The sequence below is a fragment of the Aythya fuligula genome, chromosome 12 (assembly GCF_009819795.1).
Source record: "Aythya fuligula isolate bAytFul2 chromosome 12, bAytFul2.pri, whole genome shotgun sequence".
Taxonomy (NCBI): Eukaryota; Metazoa; Chordata; class Aves; order Anseriformes; family Anatidae; genus Aythya; species Aythya fuligula.
In genome coordinates, this window is record NC_045570.1 from 20,179,612 (window position 1) to 20,201,151 (window position 21,540).

The window sequence follows — 21,540 nt, forward strand, 5'->3', positions numbered from 1 at the left end:
AGGGGGTGCGGGGCCCTTTAAGGCGCCGCCATCTTGAGTGCGGGCACGCTGAAGCCGCCCTGAGCCCTTTCCTGCGCCGCCATCTTCCCGGAGCCGCCTCTGCACTTCCGGCGCGCGCTGCGGCCGCCTTTCCCTTTTCCGGTCGGCCATCTTCGCAGGCGGGAGGTGAGTGGCGGCTCCGCGGGGCTCCATCGGGCTCCATCCGCCGCCATCCGGCCGGGGCGGCGCCGGGCGGCGCTCGGGGCGCGGCGGGGGAGCGGGGCAGGACCCGAGGGATGCCGCGGAGGGGTTTTGGGTCGGTCGATGGCGCGGGATCCCAGCCCAGCCCTGTCCGTGTCCGCAGGCCGCAGCCGCCATGGCGCCCAGCCGCAATGGCATGATCCTGAAGCCGCACTTCCACAAGGACTGGCAGCGCCGCGTCGCCACCTGGTTCAACCAACCCGCCCGCAAGATCCGCAGGTGAGCGGGGAGCGAGGGGAGAGGAGCGGGGCTGGCTCCGGCTGCGGTCAAATGATGTGGAACATCCGGAATCGCTGTAGCGCCGTGATGAAAGCTCAACCCTGTCTGACTGATGACCGCTGGAGCCGCCTTAGGGGGGGTTTGGGGATCCCCCTGGGTTGGGGGTTGGGGTTTAGGAGCCCCGGGGGTGGCTGGAGGGCTCTGTCGGTGACAGCTCGCTGCCGCCCGCTCCAGGAGGAAGGCTCGCCAGGCAAAGGCTCGCCGCATTGCGCCTCGGCCCGTGGCTGGGCCCGTCCGGCCCATCGTGAGGTGTCCGACCATCAGGTATCACAAAAAAGTCCGTGCCGGCAGAGGCTTCAGCCTAGAGGAGCTGAAGGTAAGTACGGAGGAGCTGTCCCGGCTCGGGAAGGCCAGCTCTTGGGTTTGGGCTCTGTTGTCCTGTTATTTTGTGTAAAATTTACTCACGAATGGCTGTGGTGTGTGGAAGTGTCAGCGTCTGCTTGCACTGGCTGAGCCAGCACGTAGCCAGGGACAGGCTGCTGCTGTCACTGGAGAAGCACACAAAACGTTAGTGTATTTTTTCCTTTTTTCCATTTTTTTTTTTTTTTTTTTTTTTTTTTTTGTAATTGTGGCATGGGGAAGCAGTAACACGACAGAGCAATATGTTAATTTGAGGAGTAAATACTGGTGTGCCTGGTCAGACTATCACTTAAAACATAAAAATCACGTTCTGGTAGAGCGTGAATTGAGTCTCCTGAACTCAATTTAAGTAAAAGGACTGGCAGGTTTTGTTGTTAAATGGCTCTTTGTTTGTAAAACACATTACTGCAGACCCTGCAAGATGCAGCTGGTGCAAACCTGTTTGTGCTGTGGAACGGGTTGGTTGCGGTCACCACAAGGACTGGGGGAAGCTGCCAGCTCCCTCGCCTTGCTGCAGGAGAAGGTCCTGCATCATCCTCCCAGGTGGCTCTCAGCTGATGAGCTGCTGGCGGGGAGCCGAGAGGGAGGTGGGCTGCAGAAAGCCCCACGAGCCTGGTCCCACACAGCAGGAGTAAATGTTAGTGACTGCTGGCAGCATCCCCAGCCTCTCGCGTGTTGTTTAGTGTTTAATTAAAGCATTTATAACAGTGAAATCAGTGCACTGAAGCTGTAAAGCTGCACTTCTGAATGCCAAATGCTTCATTACTTTGTTTTTCTTTAATTTTCAGATAATATTGGGATGTAAATTGATACACAGATGTTTGCTTTTAAACAGAAATTGAAGTTATTGCTTAAGGGTGTTACCGAAAGTATTTCTCTAGTGGAGCTGTCACTGTTCAGCAAACCAGTTCCCAGGTGCTGGCTCCATAAATTTGTCCAGCACCTCTCAGAGTCTAAATGGTGGCACCGCTGACCCCTCTGGCCAGACCTCAGTGCCAGTGGGGGTTCCAGCCAGGTGACAAGGCTGGTAGCAGCGCGGTGTTGTCACACGCTGGCACTGCACGCTGTGTCTCTCTGCAGCTGGCCGGCATTAACAAAAGGTTTGCCCGGACCATCGGAATCTCGGTGGATCCCAGGCGGCGGAACAAGTCCACGGAGTCGCTGCAGGCCAACGTGCAGAGGCTGAAGGAGTACCGCTCCAAGCTCATCCTCTTCCCGAGGAAGCCCTCTGCGCCCAAGAAAGGAGACAGCTCTGTAAGTACTTGGCTTGGTCTGTTTGTGGTGACTTCAGCGGGGGTTTGGTTGTCAGTCCTCCCTCCTGGTGCTCTGCTGTGTAGTCAGGGAGTGTTCTGGAGGCACAGCCCATGGTGGGGGGTGGCTGCGGGCTAGGGCTAGCTGTTCTGCTGCAGCTGGCCCAATTTCAGCCTGAGGCTCACCTGTCACCAGCTGCAGCGCCTCTCCTGACGGCACCGGGAAGGCGAGGGTGTGCTCTGCACCGCGGAGTAGTTCAGGGAAAGGAGTGGTGGTGGTGGAAGTCTCGAGAAGGGTGTTGCTGCTGACGTATAAAAACAACACTTTTCGGAAGAATCTCACTGAGATCCAAAGGGGAGTTGGCTTTTCCCGTCTGGTCTTGGCTCTGTGCATGAAAAATACATGCTTCCTGTGGGGAGGTGCAGGCAGTGAAACACGATGCCATGCTCAAGCTGCCTTCAGTCTCTGGGAGAGCCTGTGAGCCCCGAGCTGCTTAGCCACGGTGCTGCTTGCTGAGCTGGGCCGTGCTCAGGCAGCTTTCAGAACAGACAGGAGTGTCTCTGGCATCTTTCACTGCCTGGTTGAGCACAAGTTCTGCTGAACGTGTCAGCTTCACGGTTTTTAAGTCAGGAGGGTGCTGCTCTCCACCTTGGCTTGTGGACTGGCACAGGTGTGGACGTGAGGATCATGAGATTGAAACTTTGTGAATCTCGGATGCATCTGAATAAAGTGGATTTTTCCAAGCTGCTGTGAGTAGCGCACAGACTGCCAAACCCAGTCTGTTCCAGCTGTAAACTGGCTAGCAGCACAGACTGGGAGCTTTCTAAATTCAGCCCAGCTTTCAGGTTGTCCACTGTAGCCTGTTTCCAGTCCCATAATATAAAGGTAGTTGTGTCTGGAATCATGTTTCAAATTAGTTTATTTCAATCAGCTATCTGAAATAAAGTTTAATGATCGTTGTTGATGCAATAGCTGCACAAGGAGCTGCAGTTAGCTGTGGAAGGAACTGCTGAAGAACACGCTGAGCAGCCAAACTAAAAATGGCTCAGTGGACCTCACCTTTTTTTCCAGCTGGCAGAGCTCTGAGAGGCCACAGCTCCGCTGGCCGGATCCAGCCTCCCTGGTAGCCAGGCAGAGCTCACCGGCGCGGCGTGTGGGTGCCAAGAGCTCCTGCAGCTGCGCGGGTGAAGTGCTGAACTCGCTACCATTGCTGCTAAGCCTGCAGTCAGAGTCGTCATCAGCCTGTTTGGGCTGGGAGCTCGTGTTAAAAACATGTTTTGGATGCAGGCAGCAGGCTGGGAAGCGTACGTACCCGGTTCTAAATGATGTTTTTTCCCTCTCTTGTTATGCAGGCTGAGGAACTCAAGATGGCGACTCAGCTGTCTGGACCAGTTATGCCAATTAGGAACGTAAGTGAAGCCCTAAATCGTGTTCTCTGTGTGAGGGAATTCAGGCTGGGATTTAGGGGGGAGGATTCTTGTCATAGTTACGGGTTGCTGGCTTCAGACACTTCCCATCCTGGATGCACAAACAAAAACCCAACAGGTCCAGCTCTGCCCTCGTTTATTTTTTAATCAACTGAGAGAAGTCCTTAGGTGTGAGCTGTGTAGAGGAGAGCTCTGGGCACCAAGCCCAGAACTTGCCCGGTAGCCCCCAAATGGCAGCGCTCTGTGGGGACGGGGTCAGAACCACGCCTTGAGGACGTGCAACGAGCTTGTGCTCAGCACTGCCCTCCTGGCAGGGGGCTGCTTGTGCCCTGCTGTCTTCGAGGGAGCCCGTGGCCCCGGCACATTTGGGGTGTGTGTTGGCTTTCGGGGCCGGGCAGGTTGCGAGGTCACCGTCTTTAAAACCCTCGCTAATTGTGAGATCGTTGATAGCGTGCCACGAACCTGACTCAGATTTCGTTTTGCGCTTGTTTTTCCCTGGTATTTGCTGCTCGTCTGCTGATGTGCGCTGGCAAATTAGGAGCTGGTTGAAATGAGGTGTCTGGTGGAGTGATGATAAGGGCAGGGCCTGCAGATTGCACAAATTCTGTATTCTTAACAGCATCCTGGAGCCAGTGGTAAAAATGTAGCGAGATTAATTGCGTTAAGCCTTAAATACCGTCTTCTCTGGCAGCCTCTGATGTGCGGTCTGACTGCCGGGCTCTCTCCCACCAGGTTTTCAAGCGGGAGAAGGCCCGCGTTATCACCGAGGAGGAGAAGAACTTCAAGGCCTTCGCCAGCCTGCGCATGGCCCGGGCCAACGCTCGCCTCTTCGGGATTCGGGCAAAACGCGCCAAAGAAGCGGCAGAGCAGGACGTGGAGAAGAAGAAATGAACTGTTCTCAGCAGAACTGCCAATAAAAAATGTAGAAACGGAGCCGTGTGGTGTCTTCTTAGGGCAGACACAGCATGGAGCTGCCCTGGAGCTTCTCCTGGTGCCGGTACCAGTGGTGGGCAGCGTGGAGGAGCTCAGCCAGGGGCAGGCTCCTCTCTGATCAGAACCTCCGATCTTCCTGGCAGCGAGGGAAGGAGGCACCTCGCCTCTGTGCTGGAGGGTGATTTGTTTTGTCGTCAGGAACGGGACCAGAGCTTGCTCCCAGCCCTGCCCTGATGCTGCCTGTGCCGGGGGGGCGAGCCCAGGGCCGCTCCCTGGGAAGCCCTGGCCCTGCCCCAAGCTTTCCCTGCTGTGTTGCTGTTCCCTTGCAGCGAGCTGTCAAACCCTGGGGCTGTGGGCAGGAGGAAGCTGAGGCTCAGAAGTGGGGTCCCTGTGGGGTCCCTGCTCCCACATTTGGGGTGTGTGGGGCTGTGCTTGCTGCCGCTGGCCGCTGGGTGGAGCCGGGCCCCAGCCCTGTCCTCGCTGTCACCCGGCCCTGCAGCTGCCCGCGGCTCCCTGCCTCACCCCAGCGCCTCGCACTCACCCCCCAGCCCTTTTTGAACCATTTTTCTAGGGCAATCCCTCGCTGACCTCCCTGAGGGCTCTGCCCCGTCCCTGCAGCTCCCGGGGGCTCTGCCAGCCGTGTCCCCTCCGCCTGCTGCAGTCACGGGGCCGTGGGCTCCGTCCCGCTCCGGGGAGCGCTCGCTGGCTGCGGGCTGGCTAAGCACTTCTGGGGCCGTGCTGCACCCGTGCCGGGATAATTGAACCATTCGTATTCATTAGTGGGGTGATGACAAACCCAGGGCTCCAGCAGCAGAGGGCTCGGGCGCGGGGCCTTGGGGTGCTGCAGCGGGACGGCGCGGGGAGGGGGTGTCCTACTTCTGCCAGGCAGGCTGGGGATTAGCTCCCGGAGCCCGGGCCCTGCAGTGCCCTCCCGCTCGTTAGCCCTCCCTGCAATTAATCCCTCCGAACGCCGGCTAATTACATCATCCCTCATGCAGCTGAGCTGACAGCGCTGCAGTGCTCGAGGGATGGGTGGGGTGTGGGGGCAACCCCAGCCCGGGATGGGGGCACCGGCACTGGGGGCTTGGGCACGCCAGGACCCCACTGTTGGGGCAGGGACAGCTCCAGTGGGGGACACAGGGGGACAGGGACACACAGGGGATGGGACAGGCCTCGGGCACCCCATGGGGAGTGATGAGGGGGCCATGGGGTGCATGGAGTGAGGGCTGTGCCGGGTAGGGCGCAGGGGGGTTGGACGGAGGTGCCCCCAGCGCTGTGCCGTGCGCCCTGGCGTGGCCGGCTGTACCGGGGACCCCCGAGGCACCACGGAGCCCCCGTGCCCGCAGGCGGGCTCTGCTCCGGTGCCGGCAGCGAGGCAGTTAACGGAGATTGTAGTCTCCCTCTTAGGGCTCCGCTCCCGAATTGCAGCTTGAGTCAGTTGTGTGGAGGTGGCAGCGGCGGCAGCTCCGGCTGGCACACCGGCTCCGCTAGCCACGCCAGCCCTCGGCCGGCCCTGCACGGCTCCTGGGCCACCAGCACCCAGGTGAGGGGGGTGGCCGGGCAGGGCAGGGGCTCTGCACCCCTTTGCCGGGGGATGCCGAGCGGTGCCGCGGTGCTGGGGAGGGGACGGTGCCCACCGGAGCCGTGTGCCGGGGAGGGCAGGGCCCCGCGCGACTTCGCCGGGAAACTTCGGTCAGGAGGCACCAGCTCCGGGCATCGGGTGGGGGGCGGCTCTGCCCCAGCCTCAGCATGTACTGGGCACAACTGGGGGCTGTGGATGGGGGCAACGAGCCCGGGGATGGGATGGGAACGGGGATGGAGTGGGGATGGGATGGGGATGGGGTGGGGATGGAGTGGCAGAGCCAGCGTTGCAGCATCGCCTGGCCGAGCCCTGCCAGCACCCCGGTGGAGCACGGCAGCTCCGTGTCCCCAGCACTGGGAGCAGCAGGGCGGAGGGTGTCCCCGTGTCCCCCGCGGGCAGTGATCACCCCGTCACCCCAGGGTGCAGGGGCTGGGCGGGGAGGTCCTGTTCTGCACAAGGAGCGGGCTCGGGGCTGGGGCTGCCGGTGCTGCCTCTTCTCCTGCTCAGCCTCCCCGCCTCGTCCCCCTGCCCAGCGGGCACCTCGTGGGGTGAGGTTGGGGGCAGAGCTGGGCACGGCCCCACAAAATCCACCCCAGGGCTCCAGCGAGTGCACAGGGGCAGAGCCGTGCCTGAGGGGCTGCCTGTCCGGGGGTGCCCCAGCTCCAGCTCACCCCATGGTGCTCTGACACCTCGCAGGGCCACCACCGGGGCTGGAATCCACCACTGCACCTCCGAGAGGGTCCCTCAGCTCCCCAGCACCCACCGGGCCGTCTCACCCCTCTCTCCTCCTGCGCCCCTGCTCCGTGAGCCCCCCAAACCCCTGCCAGCGCCCTCCACCACCAGGGACCTGCACCCGGGCTCCAGCCCCACTCCTGGCACCGTGGGGCCCCGTGCCCCGGGCATGAGGGTCACCAGCCCGCTGCGCTGACAGCGAGGAAGGCAGCGGCCGCCCCGTCCCCCCCGCATGCCCTTCACCCACGGTGCCGCCTGCCCCCCGTCACGCCTGGCAGCCCCCCGTGCCGCTGCCACCATGGGCGAAGCGCCCGAGCCCTCCTCCCAGGCGCCGCTGGCCGTGCTCTCCAAGGTGGAGCTGCGGGTGAGCTGCAAGCACCTCCTGGACCGCGACACCCTCAACAAGTCGGACCCCTGCGTCCTGCTGCTCATGCAGTCCCAGGGGCAGTGGGTGGAGGTAGGCAGGGAAGGGGCCGGGCAGGGTGCTGGGCACAGGGACGGGGGCACCGGGATGGGGACAGCCCTGGGGTGGCCACGATGTCCGGCGGGGCCAAGGGCAGGGCAGGAGCTGGCAGCAGAGCGGGGAGCGAGGTGCAAGGTGCAGGAACTGATTTAGGGTGGGGTGTAGGGAGCAGGGCTGGGCGCAGGCGCAGGCTGCGGGGTGCAAGGTGCAGGGCTCGGGGTGGAGTGAAGTGAAGGACGCGGGGTGTGAGGGACACGGGGTGTGAAGGGCAGGGCCCGGAGCTCCGGGTGCTGTGGGATGCTCGGGTGGTGCACGGGGACGGTGCAGAGCCCTGGCTTGGAGTGAGTCCCCCAGGACCCAGTGGCTCTGGCAGCACCAGGGGACGGGGTGCTCACGGTGTGGGGGTCCACACGGGCCCGGCCACCCCGTGCCAGGGCCGTTTGATGCACTGGCCGCCCATGGAGTGCATCAGGGTTTGGGGGCTGCTGTGTCCCTGCTGGGGCTGGGGCTGGCTCCATCCCAGGGCTGCCCCCAGCTCAGCTCCTGCCTGGCTCCAGCAGCTCCGCGCTCGCTAATCACCGCTGCTCAGCCGGCAGATTTAGCGCTAAATCCCTCTGCGTGTAATTGACTCTGCTCGCCCGGGCTGGAGCCAGAACCAGAGCCAGGGCGGGCGGCGAGGGGCCCCGTGCCAGCTCGGGGATGCGGCACCCCCAGGCTGTGCCGTGCCATCGGGGCCGTGCTGGGCGAGGGCCACATCCCAAGGGCAAGAGGACCCCTCCTGGGCTGCGTTTTGGTCCCCACCCGTGGCAGCGGGCAGGGCTGGTGGGCACTCACCCCTTGCTCAAAGAGAGCCATGGAAAAGGTGGGCCAGAGCCCGAGCATCGCCTCGATGCAGCCCCCAGTGATGTGGGGTCTGCCCCAGAGGGAGAGGTGCCTCAGCACCCAGGGGTGGCACCCAGGGGCACCTCTCCCTCCTGCGCCAGCACTGCCACCAGCCCCAAATCCATCCCTGAGCTGGCTCCCGCCCCGGGTACAATCCCACCACAGCAACGCAGTGAGCCAGGGGCTTGAGCTGATTTCAGGATGAATTTCAGTGAGATGAGCGTGGACCAGTTCTGCTTCTAAGGGCTAAATCCCCGTTTGTTCGGGGGGAAGGCATGGCCGGAGCTCCCACGGGCACGGTTTGAGGCGGCGCAGCCAGCGCCCGCCCGCCGGGACCCGGGGGCAGCCCCTTGGTGGTGCCGAGCGGCGGGGCTGGCGGAGCCCCCTCTGCCCCGCAGGTGGACCGCAGCGAGGTGATCAAGAGCAACCTGAACCCCGTCTTCGCCAAGATCTTCACGGTGGATTACTACTTCGAGGAGGTGCAGAAGCTGCGCTTCGAGGTGTACGACAGCCACGGGCACGCCGGCGTGGGCACGCACGACGATGACTTCTTGGGGGGCATGGAGTGCACCGTGGGGCAGGTGAGCCCCCCGCTGGGACCCCCCGCTCGCCCGCGGGCTGATGTCCCCTCCCCGAGCCCATCGTTTTTTGCAGATCGTGGCGCAGAAGCGGGTGACGAAGCCGCTGTTCCTCAAGTATGGGAAATTCGCAGGGAAATCCACCATCACGGTGAGCGGCCGGGCTGGGCTGAGGGTGGCAGCGGGACGGGATGCTGCAGTGGGATGAGCCGGGGGCAGCGGGGTGGCACTGAGCTGGGCACACGTGTGGGGGGACCCCAGTGACCCTCCTCCCATCCCGGCCATATATCCAGTTGCCCCATGCATCCCAGATGGATTGGGGTCTCCCCGACAGCTGCTAACCACCCTGGGGGTCCCCGCGGTGCCAGGAGGCGCGTGGAGGATGGGAGGGAAGGAGGGGAGGGGGACAACACCACGCCGGGTGCTGAGCACCCCACGGCCACCTCTCCCGGCAGGTCATCTCCGAGGAGATCTCGGGGAACAACGGCTACGTGGAGCTGGCATTTCGGGCCAAGAAGCTGGATGACAAGGTGGGATGGGGATGGGATGGGATGGGATGGGATGGGATGGGATGGGATGGGATGGGACGGGACAGCCGGTTCTCTGCTCTGTCCTGTCCCACCCTCTCCCCTCCAGGACCTCTTCAGCAAGTCCGACCCCTTCCTGGAGATCTACCGCATCGATGACGACCGCAGCGAGCAGCTGGTGTACCGCACCGAGGTGAGGCTTGGCTGGATCCCACCCGGGACCACCCCATGGGTCCCCAGCCCTGCTGAGCCCCCTCTCGCCCCCCAGGTGGTGAAGAACAACCTGAGCCCCATCTGGGAGCCCTTCAAGGTCTCCCTGAACTCGCTCTGCAGCTGCGAGGAGAAGAGGAAGCTGAGGGTGAGGAAGGGCGATGGGGATCCCGTCCTTGGGATGGGGCAGCGGGGGGGGGACATGCACCCAGCCGGGGCTGAGCCGTGTCCCCCACAGTGCGTGGTGTGGGACTACGACTCGCGGGGCAAGCACGACTTCATCGGCGAGTTCTTCACCACCTTCGAGGAGATGCAGAAGGCGATGGGGGAAAACAAGGTGGAGAGGGGACGGGGGGACGTGGGGGTGTCCCCTGCGGGGCTGGGGGACGCTCCGTGGGGAGGGGATGGCCGGGATGGGCTCCTCTGGGGACACCAGCCCCGGGTGGGTCGTGGGGCTGTGGGGCCGGGGGGGCTGTCACGTTATGGGGCTGGGGGCTGTGGGGCTGGCCCCAGGCAGCGCGGGTGCCGCGTGCCGCAGGTGCAGTGGGAGTGCATGAACCCCAAGTACAAAATCAAGAAGCGCAACTACAAGAACTCGGGGGTGGTGGTGCTGCTGGACCTGAAGGTGAGTGCCTGCGTGCCGAGCCGTGCCGGGACAGGCTGCCGCGGGGCGGTGCAGGCTGGCAGCGGCTGAGGCGGGTCGCCCCTGCAGATCCACAGGGTCTACTCCTTCCTGGACTACATCATGGGCGGCTGCCAGATCCACTTCACGGTGAGCAGCATCCCCCGGGGGGGCCGGGGCTGTGCCGTGGTGCCCCGGTGAGCAGGGACGGCAGCTCCTGGCCCTTGGGGACATGGGGAGCTCACCGGCCCCCCCCCGCTGTGCCAGGTGGCCATCGACTTCACGGCCTCCAACGGGGACCCCCGCAACAGCTGCTCCCTGCACTACATCAACCCCTACCAGCCCAACGAGTACCTCAAGGCGCTCGTCGCTGTGGGTGAGATCTGCCAGGACTATGACAGGTTGGTGGCTGCCGTGGGGACCCTGGGGCTGGGACACCTTGGTGACGGCCACCCCAGGGCCAGGACGCCTTGGTGACGGCCACCCCGGTGCCGGCACACCCTCCCCGCCGTGCCGGGGCTCCTCGCACCCTTCCTTTGCAGCGATAAGAAATTCTCTGCTCTGGGCTTTGGTGCACGGATCCCCCCAAAATATGAGGTACGGGGGCAGCCGGGACCCCCCCGGGCCATGCCCATCCCTGCCAGCTCCCCGGCTGCCCCTCGCCCCTCTCCCCCCCAGGTCTCCCACGACTTCGCCATCAACTTCAACCCCGACAACGACGAGTGTGAGGGTGAGCCCGGCCCCGCTGCACGGCTGCCAGCCCCCGTCCCTGTGACCCCGGGGTGCAGCCGGGCCGCCCCCACACCCTGCACTCCCCCAGGCATCCAGGGCGTCGTGGAGTCCTACCAGAGCTGCCTGCCCAAAATCCAGCTCTACGGCCCCACCAACGTGGCCCCCATCATCTCCAAGGTGGCCCGCGTGGCGGCCGATGAGGAGCGGACCAAGGAGGCGTCGGTAGGTCCCTGCGGGGCTCCGGCACGCCTTGGGGGCACTTACCTACAAGTGCATGGGGAGGGGGGGCTAATTAAAAGCCTGACAATTATTTACACTTGCTGACGAGGAGGGTTTTAAGAAAATGACAGCCTCCTCTGGACCTCGTGGGTGGTTTGGGGTGGAATCATTGATAATGTCATCCCACCCTGTGCGCACGGGGGGAGCGTGGCAGCAGTGCCCTGGTCTGGGCAGCCCCCCCCCAGAGCTTCCCTCCCCCCCCAGCAATACTTCATCCTGCTGATCCTGACGGACGGCGTGGTGACGGACATGGCAGACACGCGGGAGGCCATCGTCCGCGCCTCCTACCTGCCCATGTCCATCATCATCGTGGGCGTGGGCAACGCCGACTTCACCGACATGCAGATCCTGGACGGGGACGACGGCATCCTGCGCTCCCCCAGGGGCGAGCCCGTCCTGCGTGACATCGTCCAGTTCGTCCCCTTCCGGGAGTTCAAGAACGTGAGTGGGGGACGGTGGCGATCCCGTTCTGATCCCCTCTGATCCCTGCAGGGGGGCTGAGCATCACCAGCCCCCCGAGCCCCCCTGTCACGCATCCCGCTCCATCCCGCAGGCGTCCCCGACGGCGCTGGCCAAGTGCGTGCTGGCCGAGGTGCCCAAGCAGGTGGTGGAGTACTACAGCTACAAGGCCTTCCCGCCCCGCTGCCCCCAGCCCGACACCCCCGACTCCAGCCTCAGCTCACCCCAGTGAGGGCGCCCGCGTGGGGACCGGCACCGTGCCCCCGCCACACCCGGCCGGGGACACGGGGACAGCCCCGGTGCCCCGGTGCAGGCGCCACGCCGTGCTGCACGGGGGCGGCCGGGTCCCCAGAGGGCACTGCCCGCTGCCGGTGGCCCGTGCCCGTGGCCCATCCCCGCTCCCTTTCCCTGTGCCCGCTGTCCTCGTGGTCCCCTGTGGTCTGTGCTTGTCTGTCGCTGTGATGCCGTTTCGGGGCTGCATGACGAACCCGTCCTCGGTGCGCGGGAGGCACCAGCCAATAAAGCAACCTGCCCCTTCCCTGCGCCGCGTGCTCTCTGGGGGACAGGGCCCCGTGGCAGTGCTGCCACCTCCCATGAAATCCCAAAGCGTGGGCGCTCAACGGGGCAGAGGGATGGGCTATGCAGACACAGCCCCCTGCTCCCCCCAAGTGCCCAAGCCCACGAGCACAGCCCCGTCCCGCAGCGAGGGGTCCCAAGGACGTAAGCGAGCAAAAGCTGAACGCACACACACCTGCCCAGCGCTGCGCTGCCGCCTGACCACCTCGGCTACGTCACTCATTAGCAGGGATTTGTCACTTGAAAGCCACCGGCAGGTGAAAGAAGCAGTAGTGCTTTGTAGCTGCTGTGCTTTGGAGCAGCCACGGCTTTAAAGTTGTGCCGGAGCCGCCCCGCCACAGGGCTCCCACCCCGCTGCGCTGCCGGCCCGAAAATCCAGGGCAGCGGAGGCAGAGACAGAGCCGTGCTCCTGCCCCTGCCCAGCACAGTGCCTCTGCCACGTGCCGTGAGCCGTGTGCCATGAACCATGTGCCATGTGCTGTGTGCCATGAGCCCCGTGCCATGTGCCGTGAGCTATGAGCCCTGTGCCATGCGCCATGTGCTGTGCCGTGTGTGCTGTGCCATGCGCTCCATGATGTATGTTGCTTGGTGTGTGCCGTGTGCTGTGTGCTGTGTGCTCTGTGCCGTGTGCCGTGCTGCTGCCATGTGCTGCACAGCGCTCTGAGGCTGGCTGTGCCAAGCCCCACGTGCTGTTCTCGGCGTGCCAGCTGCCTCACGCCGTGTGCTGTGTGACACCGCGTGCCACGTGCCGTGTGCCGTGTGCCATCCAACGTGCGCCATGCACCGTGCGCCATTCACCGTGTGCCATGTGCCATGGGTCTTTTACCATGTGCCAGGCACTGTGCCGTTCACCATGTGCCGTGTGCCACCATCCTGCCACCTGCAGCTGCTCATGGGGAGGTGACATCTGCCCTGGGAGAGGGGGGAAACCCAAAGGCCACCACGGGGCTGCAGCTGTGACCTGGGGCAGCAGTCATGGGGCAGGAGCCACCCCAGATCCTGCTCCCCATGCTCCCCCCCAGGGACACCGCTGTCACCTCGTCAGGGTGCTGGCACGGGGCTCCCAGCCCGGCCCCATCCACACGGCCGTGGCTGCACGGAGCTGCCCGTGCCCCTCTCCATGGGGCTGCTGTGGGGCTGCCAGCTGCGGGCAGAGCGCGGTGCCTGCAGCGCCCCGATCCGTCGCGTATTTATAGCACCTGAATCATCCCCCTATAAAGCAGGATAATGGACGTCACCATGGAAACCCAGCGCCTGATGAGGCTGCGGCTGCGTTCGGCCCTCAACGCAGGCAGGGGGTGCCCAGGCCCCCTCCAGCGCTGCCCCACTCACACAGGGGCGCAGGGGTCCCCTTGGGCTGGGGGTGCCGGTGTCCCCGGGGGGGTCCCGCTGCCCGTCCCTGCTCAGCTGAGCCCCGACCAGGCAGGGTGGGTGGTGGGTGCCCCGCCGGTCCTCGCACCTCCCTGGAGCACTTTGCCATGCTGAGCGAGCAGCAGATGTTTAGTTCACGGGGTTAATTATTCACGTTTCCTGCATTTTATGAGCATTTTATAAGGTAATTGCCTGGAATGCATCAGGATGAGGCAGGGCCCATGGGCATGCTGCTGGGGGGCATGAGCCTTCAGGGCAAAAAACCCACGAGGGGATGGGGCAGGTGGGTGCCAGCGGCTGCTCAGGGCACCGCGGCCAGCACAGGGCTTCAGGAGGGGCACAGGTGTGCACCGGGGCAGAGAGGGGCACCGCGGGGCTGGGACCCCGAGTTCTGCTGAAGATGACACCTGTCAGCCCTCCACGGCCCCCCCGACCGTCACCCACACCCAAGATAATGTCCCTGGGGATGGGTTCCTGCCCTGATCTGTCCCTGATAACGCCTCGCACTTCCCGGCACCACCAGCACGGCGCTGCCTGCCCCACACCCCTCATCTGGCACGGGAATTGCAATAAATATTTATTTTTTTCCTGAGCAGAGCTCTGCTCCCTGCTGGGCCGGAGGAAGGAAGGGGTCAGGGCCACCAAGGAGCAGGATGGCCCCGAGGACGGTGGCGGTGTGTGGCCGGAAACATCCCAAAGAAGGGGCCCGGAGCAGCTGCTTCCCATCGCCACCTCCGGCCCCAAGGGTCTATAAGTTACGGGGTCAGGGCCCCCGGCCCTCACACCATGGACCAGTGGACGCTGAGGTCAATGTCAGGCATTTCCTCCTGGTAGACGCGGTCGAAGAGGGCGTTTTGCAGCGGGGAGAAGTGGTCGCGCCAGTCCCCCACCACCCCTGCGGGATGGGAAGGACCCGGTGGGACCGGGGCGCGGGGCGACGCCGGCACCGATGCGCCCGCCGCCCCCCGCGCCCCCTCACCTTTGCGCATGAATTTCCCCTGGCTGTGGTCCATGATCTCGCGGGGGATGAGGGTGTAGTTGGTCATGGCGTTGTCCCGCATGGCGGAGAAGCTGCAGTGCTGCTCCAGGGCCTCCAACGTCTCCGGCCCCAGCGGGCAGCCCAGGAAGGTGCTGAGCCGCTGCGCCGCGCCCCGCAGGTCCTGCGGCACGGGGGGGTGGTCAGCCAGCAGGGCTGGGACATGGGGCTGGGGGACACGGGGACACAGGGCTCACCTGGTGCAGCTCCTCGTAGGTGATGTAGAAGATGTCCAGGAGCTGCCGCTGGCCCAGCCAGCCCTTGACGTGGTCGAACCAGGAGCCGTAGTGCACTGCGGGGAGCCTGGGGGTGATGCGAGCCCGCGGCCGGCCCCCCCCCCCCCGGCGTGCCCCCCACTCACACCCCTGGGCCCCCCCAGCCCTTACCAGTGCCCTCGAGGAACTGCTGGAGGAAGGCGTCGAAGGAGACGGGGTCGGGCAGGAATTTGGCCAGGCGGTGGAAGTAGTAGAAGGAGACGACGACGTCCTTGGGGTTCCTGGCCACGTAGATCACCTGGGGAGAGGGGGGGGGGGGAACACTGCTCTCAGCGCTGCGGCAGCGAGGGGGTTTCCAGGCTCTGTCCCCACCTCTCCGCTGCACCCTCAGAAAGTCCCTGGCAGCTGCCCCAGCCGGGGGAAGCCCCAGCGACATGGGGACCCCCCCCCGCCTGCCCGGCTCCCCTCACCTTGGCCTTGCTCCCCTGCAGCAGGGGGGCCAGGACGCGGGCAGGCAGGTGGCTGGTGATGAGGCGGTGCGTGGCCGTGTCCCGCAGCGCGCCCCTGAAGTGGATCTGCTCCAGCCAGGGCGCCCGCTCCCAGTTGGGGATGGTCTTGGCCGGCAGCGCGTCCCCGCGGCTGTACAGCAGCGTCAGGATCTCCTGCATCCACGTGGTGCCTGGGGAAGGGGGCGTCAGGGCACTGCCACCCCCCACGGGCACCGCCATGCACAACACCACGGCATGGCGTGGCACGGGATGGCATTGCATGGCTTGATACACCGTGGCGTGGCACGGCATGGCACAGCGTGGCACAGAGTGGCACAGCATGGCACAGCGTGGCACAGCGTGGCACGGCACGGCACTGTGTGGCACAACATGGCACAGTGTGGCATGGCACGGCACAGCGTGGCACGGCATGGCATGGCATGGCACAGAGTGGCACAGCATGGCACAGCGTGGCACGGCACGGCACAGCATGGCATGGCACGGCACAGCACTCCATGGCTTGACTTGCCACGGCACAGCATGGTGCTGTATGCCACGTAACAGCTCAGCACAGCATGGCTCCTGGCACGGCGCAGAGCGAGGTGGCGCAGGGCAGCAGCAGCAGCAGCATGGGACCACTGCCCCACTGAGCCCCAGCAGCCGTAACCCCCCCCGGGGATGGGGCTGGGGACAGGGACAGGAATGGGGTCGGGGCTGTGGACACAGCGGGGGTAGGTGTGGGGTGGCCGCCTCCACTCCACGGAGCAGTGGGGCTGAGCCCCCTGACATGGGGCTGGGGGGATGTGCTGGGGGAAGGGGAGGCAGTGGCTGTGCAGGGCGGGGGCACGGAGCCCTCCGGGGCTGGCCGAGGGCCCGGCCACATTCCAGCCACGTCGGCAGCACCAGGGCCTGCCGCGAGCAGGGGCTGCACGGCAGAGCTCCCCCCGTCCCCATCCCCATCCCCATCCCTCTGCCCTGGGGGTCCCCATGGCCGTCCCCGTACCCCATCCCTCTCCCCCCCTCCCCGACACCTCTCACCTGATTTGGGGTAGGTGACGATGACCACGTCGGTGTCTCGGAAGGGGAAGGTGGTGGCGAACTGCAGGGACTCCTTGGTGTGGAGGTGCCCGGGCAGGGCGATGCCTGCAAAGGTCTCCGTCACCTCCAGCCGCTCCATGGCCCGGCCGCGCGGGACGTGCCGGGGACAGCCCTTAAATAGCTGCAGAAGAGGAAGCCAGACCCGGCGGGTGCAGGGCGTGGGGCTGGGCCCCCCCGGCGCATTCCTGGCAGGGGGCCGGGGGCGGTGGCGGGGGCCGGTGCGGGGGAAAAGCTGCCGCGGGGCTGGGGGCTGCGGGGCCATCCCCAGGTTGGGGCCATGCTTGGGGGGACGCGCAGCCAGACCCACCGGGGATGTGGGGGGAGTTTGGAGGGGCTGAGAGCCCCCCAGCGGGGGCCAGGGGTGCTCAGGGCCCTCGCTGGCACAGACGGTGAGCCACGTGCCGTGGGGTGCCAGCCCCACACCGTGCCCCACACGATGCAGGCCTCGGTGCCCCACAGCCAAGCTCGCCATGCCGCAGTGGGGGGGTCCAGCCCGGCCACCCCATGGTGAGGAGCTGGGGCTGGGTTTGCTCCCCGTGGCTCCTCACCGCTCCCACTGCCCCACGGTGCCGCTCCTTGCCCTCGGCCACCGTCAGGATGCACCCCACGGTGTGTGACGGGGCGCAGGCAGGGCAGTGCCTCAGTTTCCCCCCACGGCAGCAGCAGCAGCAGCAGCACCGCTGCCCCACCGCCGCCCCCCAGCATGGGGCTGCCTGGGCAGGGAGCCCTGGGGCGCGCTGGAGCTCGGCCACCGCCCAGCGCCATGGCGGGGGCTGGCTCTGGGGTGGCCGGAGCCCGTTCCAGCCCCGTGCGCAGACACACGAGCCAGAAAACATTGCACAGCCGCCACAGGGAGCAGCCACCCGAACGTCCCGGGGACAGCGGTGAGCTGGGGATAGGGGGACAGGGGCAGCGGGCCCTGCTGAGACCCCTCCCGGGGGACGTGGGGCACGGGGCTGGGGGTGCCGCTGGGTGCCGGCAGCGGGGAGGCCGAGGCGCGGGTGGGACCGGCGTTTTTCCAGCAGAAAAATCTGCACTGCGTTAGAGGGGCCGGGAGAGTAACCACAGCTATGCCGAGAGGCCCCGGCGCGTCCCCGTGCCACCCGTGCCGTGCCGGGGGGAGGCCGTCGCGGTGCCCAGGCGCTGCCAGAGCACCCCGGGCACGGGGTGCAAGGGTGGGTTTATGGTCGGGGCTCCTGGTTACTGATTTACCACGGGAGGGGAAGGACGGCGAGGCCGGGCAGCTGCGAGCATTCGGCAGGCTCCCACGGCGGTGGCAGGACAGCGGGCTCGTCCCGGAGGAGCCAGAGGCGCCCGTACCCACACGGGGCGAGGATGCTGCGCTGGAGCGTGCTGCTGCTGTGCCTGCTCCTGCCCTGCTCGGAGCAGCAGGACCTGGAGCGGGCCAAGCGCATCATGGAGACCACGCCGGTCATCGACGGGTGAGCGCAGGGCCCGGGGGGGGGGCTCGGTTCCTGCAAAACTCCCAGGCACAGAAAGCCCCACGGCCCTGCCGGGGGGATGCCCGTGCCGTGCACCCCGGGGACGCGCGGGGCCGGCCTCGCCGGGGGATCCCCGCACGGTGCACCCGGGGCTGCACAACCACGGGGGATCCCCGGACACCACGCAGCCGGGCCGGGAATGGGGCTGGTACTGGGAAACGGGGCCAGGCTGCCCCAGGGAAAGTCCTGCAGAGCCGTGTCCCAAGGGACATTCCCGGTCCCTTGCCAGGACGTCCTGGACGCTGTTCCTGGAGGTGGGGTCGGGTCCTCGGTGGCATCCCCACGGCTCCATGGGGTGTGCGGCCACCTCCTGGCCCGGAGCAGCCCCGGCAGAGGGAGCAGGGACAGAGGATTGGGAGGATGTGGCAGGGCCACGATGCGGGAGGGAAGAGGTGGGAGCTGGCCCGTGTGTCTGCCCCGAGAACTTCCCCAGAAATGCCGCAGGGTACATGACGCCACGGGTACATGACGCCACGTGGTGGTGACAACCCCACAACGGTGACATCCCCACGGCGGTGACATCCCCACGGCGGTGACAGCAGCGTCCCCGGGTGGGGATGCTGGGCTGCCTCCCCCAAGGGCAGGAGGGAGCCCTGCGGTGGGCGAGGGCTGCGTGGGGATGGGCGTGGGGGGCTGCGCCGAGGGGTCCCAGCGGGGTGACCGCCCCTGCTCTTGGTCTGAGCAGCTTGGGTGGCTCCTCCTGGGGGGCATGGATGGGTGGGAGGGGGGGAGGAGGGACAGGAGGAGGGAGGGACAGACAGATGGACAGAGGGAGGGAGGGATGAGGACGGACAGATGGACAGAGGGAGGGACAGGCGGAGGGAAGGAGAGGGAGGGGAAAAGGAAGGGAGGGATGGAGGGAGGGGTTATGGAGAGAGGGAGAGAGGGAGGGAGGGAAGGAGGGATGGAGGGATGGGTGGATGGATGGATGGATGGATGGATGGATGGATGGATGGAGGGAGGGAGGGAGGGATGGAGGGATGGAGGGAGGGATGGAGGGATGGATGGGTGAGTGGATGGGCAGGCAGCCAGGGGTCCTGGCAGGTAGCTGGGCAGCCACCTGGCTGGATAGACAGACAGACAGACAGACAGACGGACAGACAGCCCCTCACTCCGCTCTCTCCCCGGCCCAGGCACAACGACCTGCCCTGGCAGCTCCTCAAAAGGTTCAACAACCGGCTGGGGCTGCCGGAGTCCAACCTCACGCAGCTGAACGGCACGCACACCAACATCCCCAAGCTGAACACCGGCCACGTGGGCGGCCAGGTGGGGCGGCGAGCGGGGCGCGGGCACCGGGGAGACCCCAAAACGGGGTCTGGGCTCTCACCCCCCGCCTCCTTGTACAGTTCTGGTCGGTGTACGTGCCCTGCGAGACGCAGAACAAGGACGCGGTGAAGCGCACGCTGGAGCAGATCGACGTGGTGCACCGCATGTGCCAGCTCTACCCCGAGACCTTCGCCTGCGTCGTGGACAGCGCCGGTGAGCGGGTGTGGGACCGGCGGCGGGGGGCGAGGGGCTGCTGGTGCCCGTGCTCGGCTGAGAGCCCCCCGCCCGCCCGCAGGCATCGAGGAGGCTTTTCGGAACAAGAAGGTGGCCAGCCTCATCGGCGTGGAGGGCGGCCACTCCATCGACAGCAGCCTGGGCGTCCTGCGCACCTTCTACCAGCTGGGCGTCCGCTACATGACCCTCACCCACAGCTGCAACACGCCCTGGTGCGGGGGCACGGCTGGGGCTGGGGGTGGCGGGGACGGGGAGGAGGCTGGGGGGCTTTTGGGGGGCTGCTCTGACGCTCTGCTGGCTCCGCAGGGCTGACAACTGGCTGGTGGACACGGCGGAGGAGGCGCCCGTGCACCACGGCCTCTCGGCTTTTGGGAAGGTGAGCGGGGAGGGAGCTGGGTGCAGCGCCCCGGAGCTGCGGGGGGGGGACGTGGTTTGGGGACAGCCAGCCCCTGTGGTGTCCCCTTGTGGGGCTGCCCCAGCCCTCACCCCGTCCCTGCAGACCGTGGTGGAGGAGATGAACCGCCTGGGCATGATCGTGGACCTGGCCCACGTCTCGGTGGACACCATGAGGATGGTGCTGAACATCTCCAAAGCCCCCGTCATCTTCAGCCACTCCTCCGCCTACGGCCTCTGCCCGCACCGCCGCAACGTGCCGGACGACGTGCTGAGGATGGTGGTGAGCACCCAGCACCAGCGGGGAGGGTCTGGGGGGGGTCCGGCAGGGCTGCCCAGGGGGCTCAGCACCACCTCCTCTCCCCCAGGCCGCCAAGGAAGGGCTGGTGATGGTCAACTTCTACAACGACTACGTGACCTGCAGTGACAAGGCCAACCTGACCGACGTGGCGAGTGAGGCAGCGGGCAGGGACTTGGGGGTGGGGTGAGGGGAGGGGTGAGGTGTCCCCCCACCTGCTCAACCTCCCCCCTGCACCCTCAGACCACATGGACTATGTGAAGAATGTGGCAGGCCCCCTGTACGTCGGCTTTGGTGGGGACTACGACGGCGTCACGAGGTAACGCGGGTGGCAGCGCGCAGGGACTGGGACGGGGTGGCCCAAAAGGTCAGGATCAGCCATGGGGTGCCCCCATGCCCTGCCTGGGGGGCTGGGGGGGGGACACGGGGGTGCTGCCAGGCCGGGCTCTGAGCCTCGGGGTGCCACAGGCTGCCCACGGGCCTGGAGGACGTCTCCACCTACCCGGAGCTGGTGGCGGAGCTGCTGCGCAGGGGCTGGACGGAGCAGGAGGTGAGGGCGGCGCTGGCGAACAACCTGCTCCGTGTCTTCAGGAAGGTGGAGGAGGTGAGTGGGGCACGGGGGGGCACGGGGATGTGCAGGGTGCTGGGATGTGGGGACGCACGAATAAGCGGGGCACCAGGGTGCTTGGGGACGTAGGGGGGCACAGGGACACGCGGGGCAGCACCGTGAGGGTGCCACGGGGCGGCGCGGCACGCGGGGACCCCAACTCACCGCAGGAACCCACCCTGTCCCCCTGCAGGTGAAGGCGTCCCTGCAGGGCATGGCACCCCTGGAGGAGCCCATCGCCCTCGAGGAGCTGTCGGGGGAGTGCAGGACGAGCTACGGCTACGGTGACACCAGTGACACCAGCGGGGCCGGCCCAGCCCCGCTCCTGCCGGCAGCCCTGGTGCTGGCGCTGCCCCTGCTCAGCACCCTGCTCTCCTAGCATCCTGCTGAGGGTGCTGGGCACCCCCGGCATGGCCGGATCCTGCCGCACCTTACCCCGAGCAAAATGAAGCTGTGCCAGGCAGCGCGCATCGCCCCCGAGCCCCCAGGGTTTGCGTGGTGGGGTTGGCACCTGCCCCGCTGCGGTGACGAGCCACCACGGCGTGCCACCGGCCATCCCGGCACCCCGATGGCACCCTGGCACGGCACCGGGCACCCAAGGGTGGTGGAGGCACTCGGTGGGTGCCCACCCCGGGGCAGCGGCCGGGCTGGGGGCTGCCACCGCAGCAGGAGTGAGACATCGCCACAACACCCGGCCAGGTGGCGGCGGGGCTGCCTCCGCAGGATGCTTCCATTAATCATTAGCGAATTAATTGGTTACTCAATCATCTTCTTAGCAATTTCCTCTCGCATTTGGGAACAGCCTGTCTTCGCAGCGGAGGCGGCTTTGGGCACCGGGGAAAACAAGCTCGCGAGGCAGAGCCACCTTCCTGTGCCATTCGCGGCTTGGCTGCGGCGCGG

The 21,540-nt window shown here is 66.1% G+C and overlaps 4 protein-coding genes across 5 annotated transcripts; 3 read left to right on the top strand and 1 right to left on the bottom strand.

Moving 5' to 3' along the window:
* The first annotated feature begins 92 nt into the window (after positions 1 to 92).
* RPL13 (ribosomal protein L13) lies at positions 93 to 4,490 on the top strand. The gene is made up of 6 exons (XM_032195470.1): positions 93 to 165; positions 344 to 459; positions 694 to 835; positions 1,960 to 2,133; positions 3,483 to 3,539; positions 4,290 to 4,490. The coding sequence occupies exons 2-6, from the start codon at positions 356 to 358 to the stop codon at positions 4,446 to 4,448; spliced, it is 636 nt and encodes a 211-aa protein (XP_032051361.1). The 5' UTR covers positions 93 to 165; positions 344 to 355; the 3' UTR covers positions 4,449 to 4,490.
* Positions 4,491 to 5,971: 1,481 nt separating this feature from the next.
* On the top strand, positions 5,972 to 12,094 carry CPNE7 (copine 7). 2 transcript variants are annotated; one of them, XM_032195950.1, is made up of 16 exons: positions 5,972 to 6,033; positions 6,769 to 7,261; positions 8,548 to 8,730; positions 8,804 to 8,878; positions 9,183 to 9,257; positions 9,364 to 9,447; positions 9,523 to 9,612; positions 9,703 to 9,801; positions 10,003 to 10,089; positions 10,177 to 10,236; positions 10,354 to 10,487; positions 10,629 to 10,683; positions 10,765 to 10,816; positions 10,907 to 11,040; positions 11,302 to 11,538; positions 11,651 to 12,094. In XM_032195950.1, the coding sequence occupies exons 2-16, from the start codon at positions 7,037 to 7,039 to the stop codon at positions 11,786 to 11,788; spliced, it is 1,728 nt and encodes a 575-aa protein (XP_032051841.1). In that variant the 5' UTR covers positions 5,972 to 6,033; positions 6,769 to 7,036; the 3' UTR covers positions 11,789 to 12,094. The 2 variants fall into 2 exon arrangements, with proteins under 2 accessions (XP_032051841.1, XP_032051842.1); XM_032195951.1 differs by having other exon boundaries at positions 8,626 to 8,730.
* Positions 12,095 to 14,123: 2,029 nt separating this feature from the next.
* On the bottom strand, positions 14,124 to 16,419 carry LOC116494005 (sulfotransferase 2B1-like). The gene is made up of 6 exons (XM_032195701.1): positions 16,281 to 16,419; positions 15,225 to 15,433; positions 14,926 to 15,052; positions 14,737 to 14,831; positions 14,483 to 14,663; positions 14,124 to 14,398 (listed from the first exon to the last, which is right to left on the bottom strand). Exons 1-6 carry the CDS (start codon positions 16,417 to 16,419, stop codon positions 14,283 to 14,285), a joined length of 867 nt encoding a protein of 288 aa, XP_032051592.1. The 3' UTR covers positions 14,124 to 14,282.
* A 1,253-nt stretch (positions 16,420 to 17,672) lies between these two features.
* Positions 17,673 to 21,019, top strand: DPEP1 (dipeptidase 1; the record flags this gene model as incomplete). Its single annotated transcript, XM_032195805.1, has 10 exons — positions 17,673 to 17,782; positions 18,976 to 19,108; positions 19,189 to 19,321; positions 19,404 to 19,554; positions 19,649 to 19,718; positions 19,842 to 20,018; positions 20,104 to 20,188; positions 20,277 to 20,352; positions 20,502 to 20,637; positions 20,834 to 21,019. Coding segments are annotated over 10 exons (1,257 nt in total), but the record flags the coding sequence as incomplete, so codon positions are not given.
* Between the last annotated feature and the right edge of the window lie 521 nt (positions 21,020 to 21,540).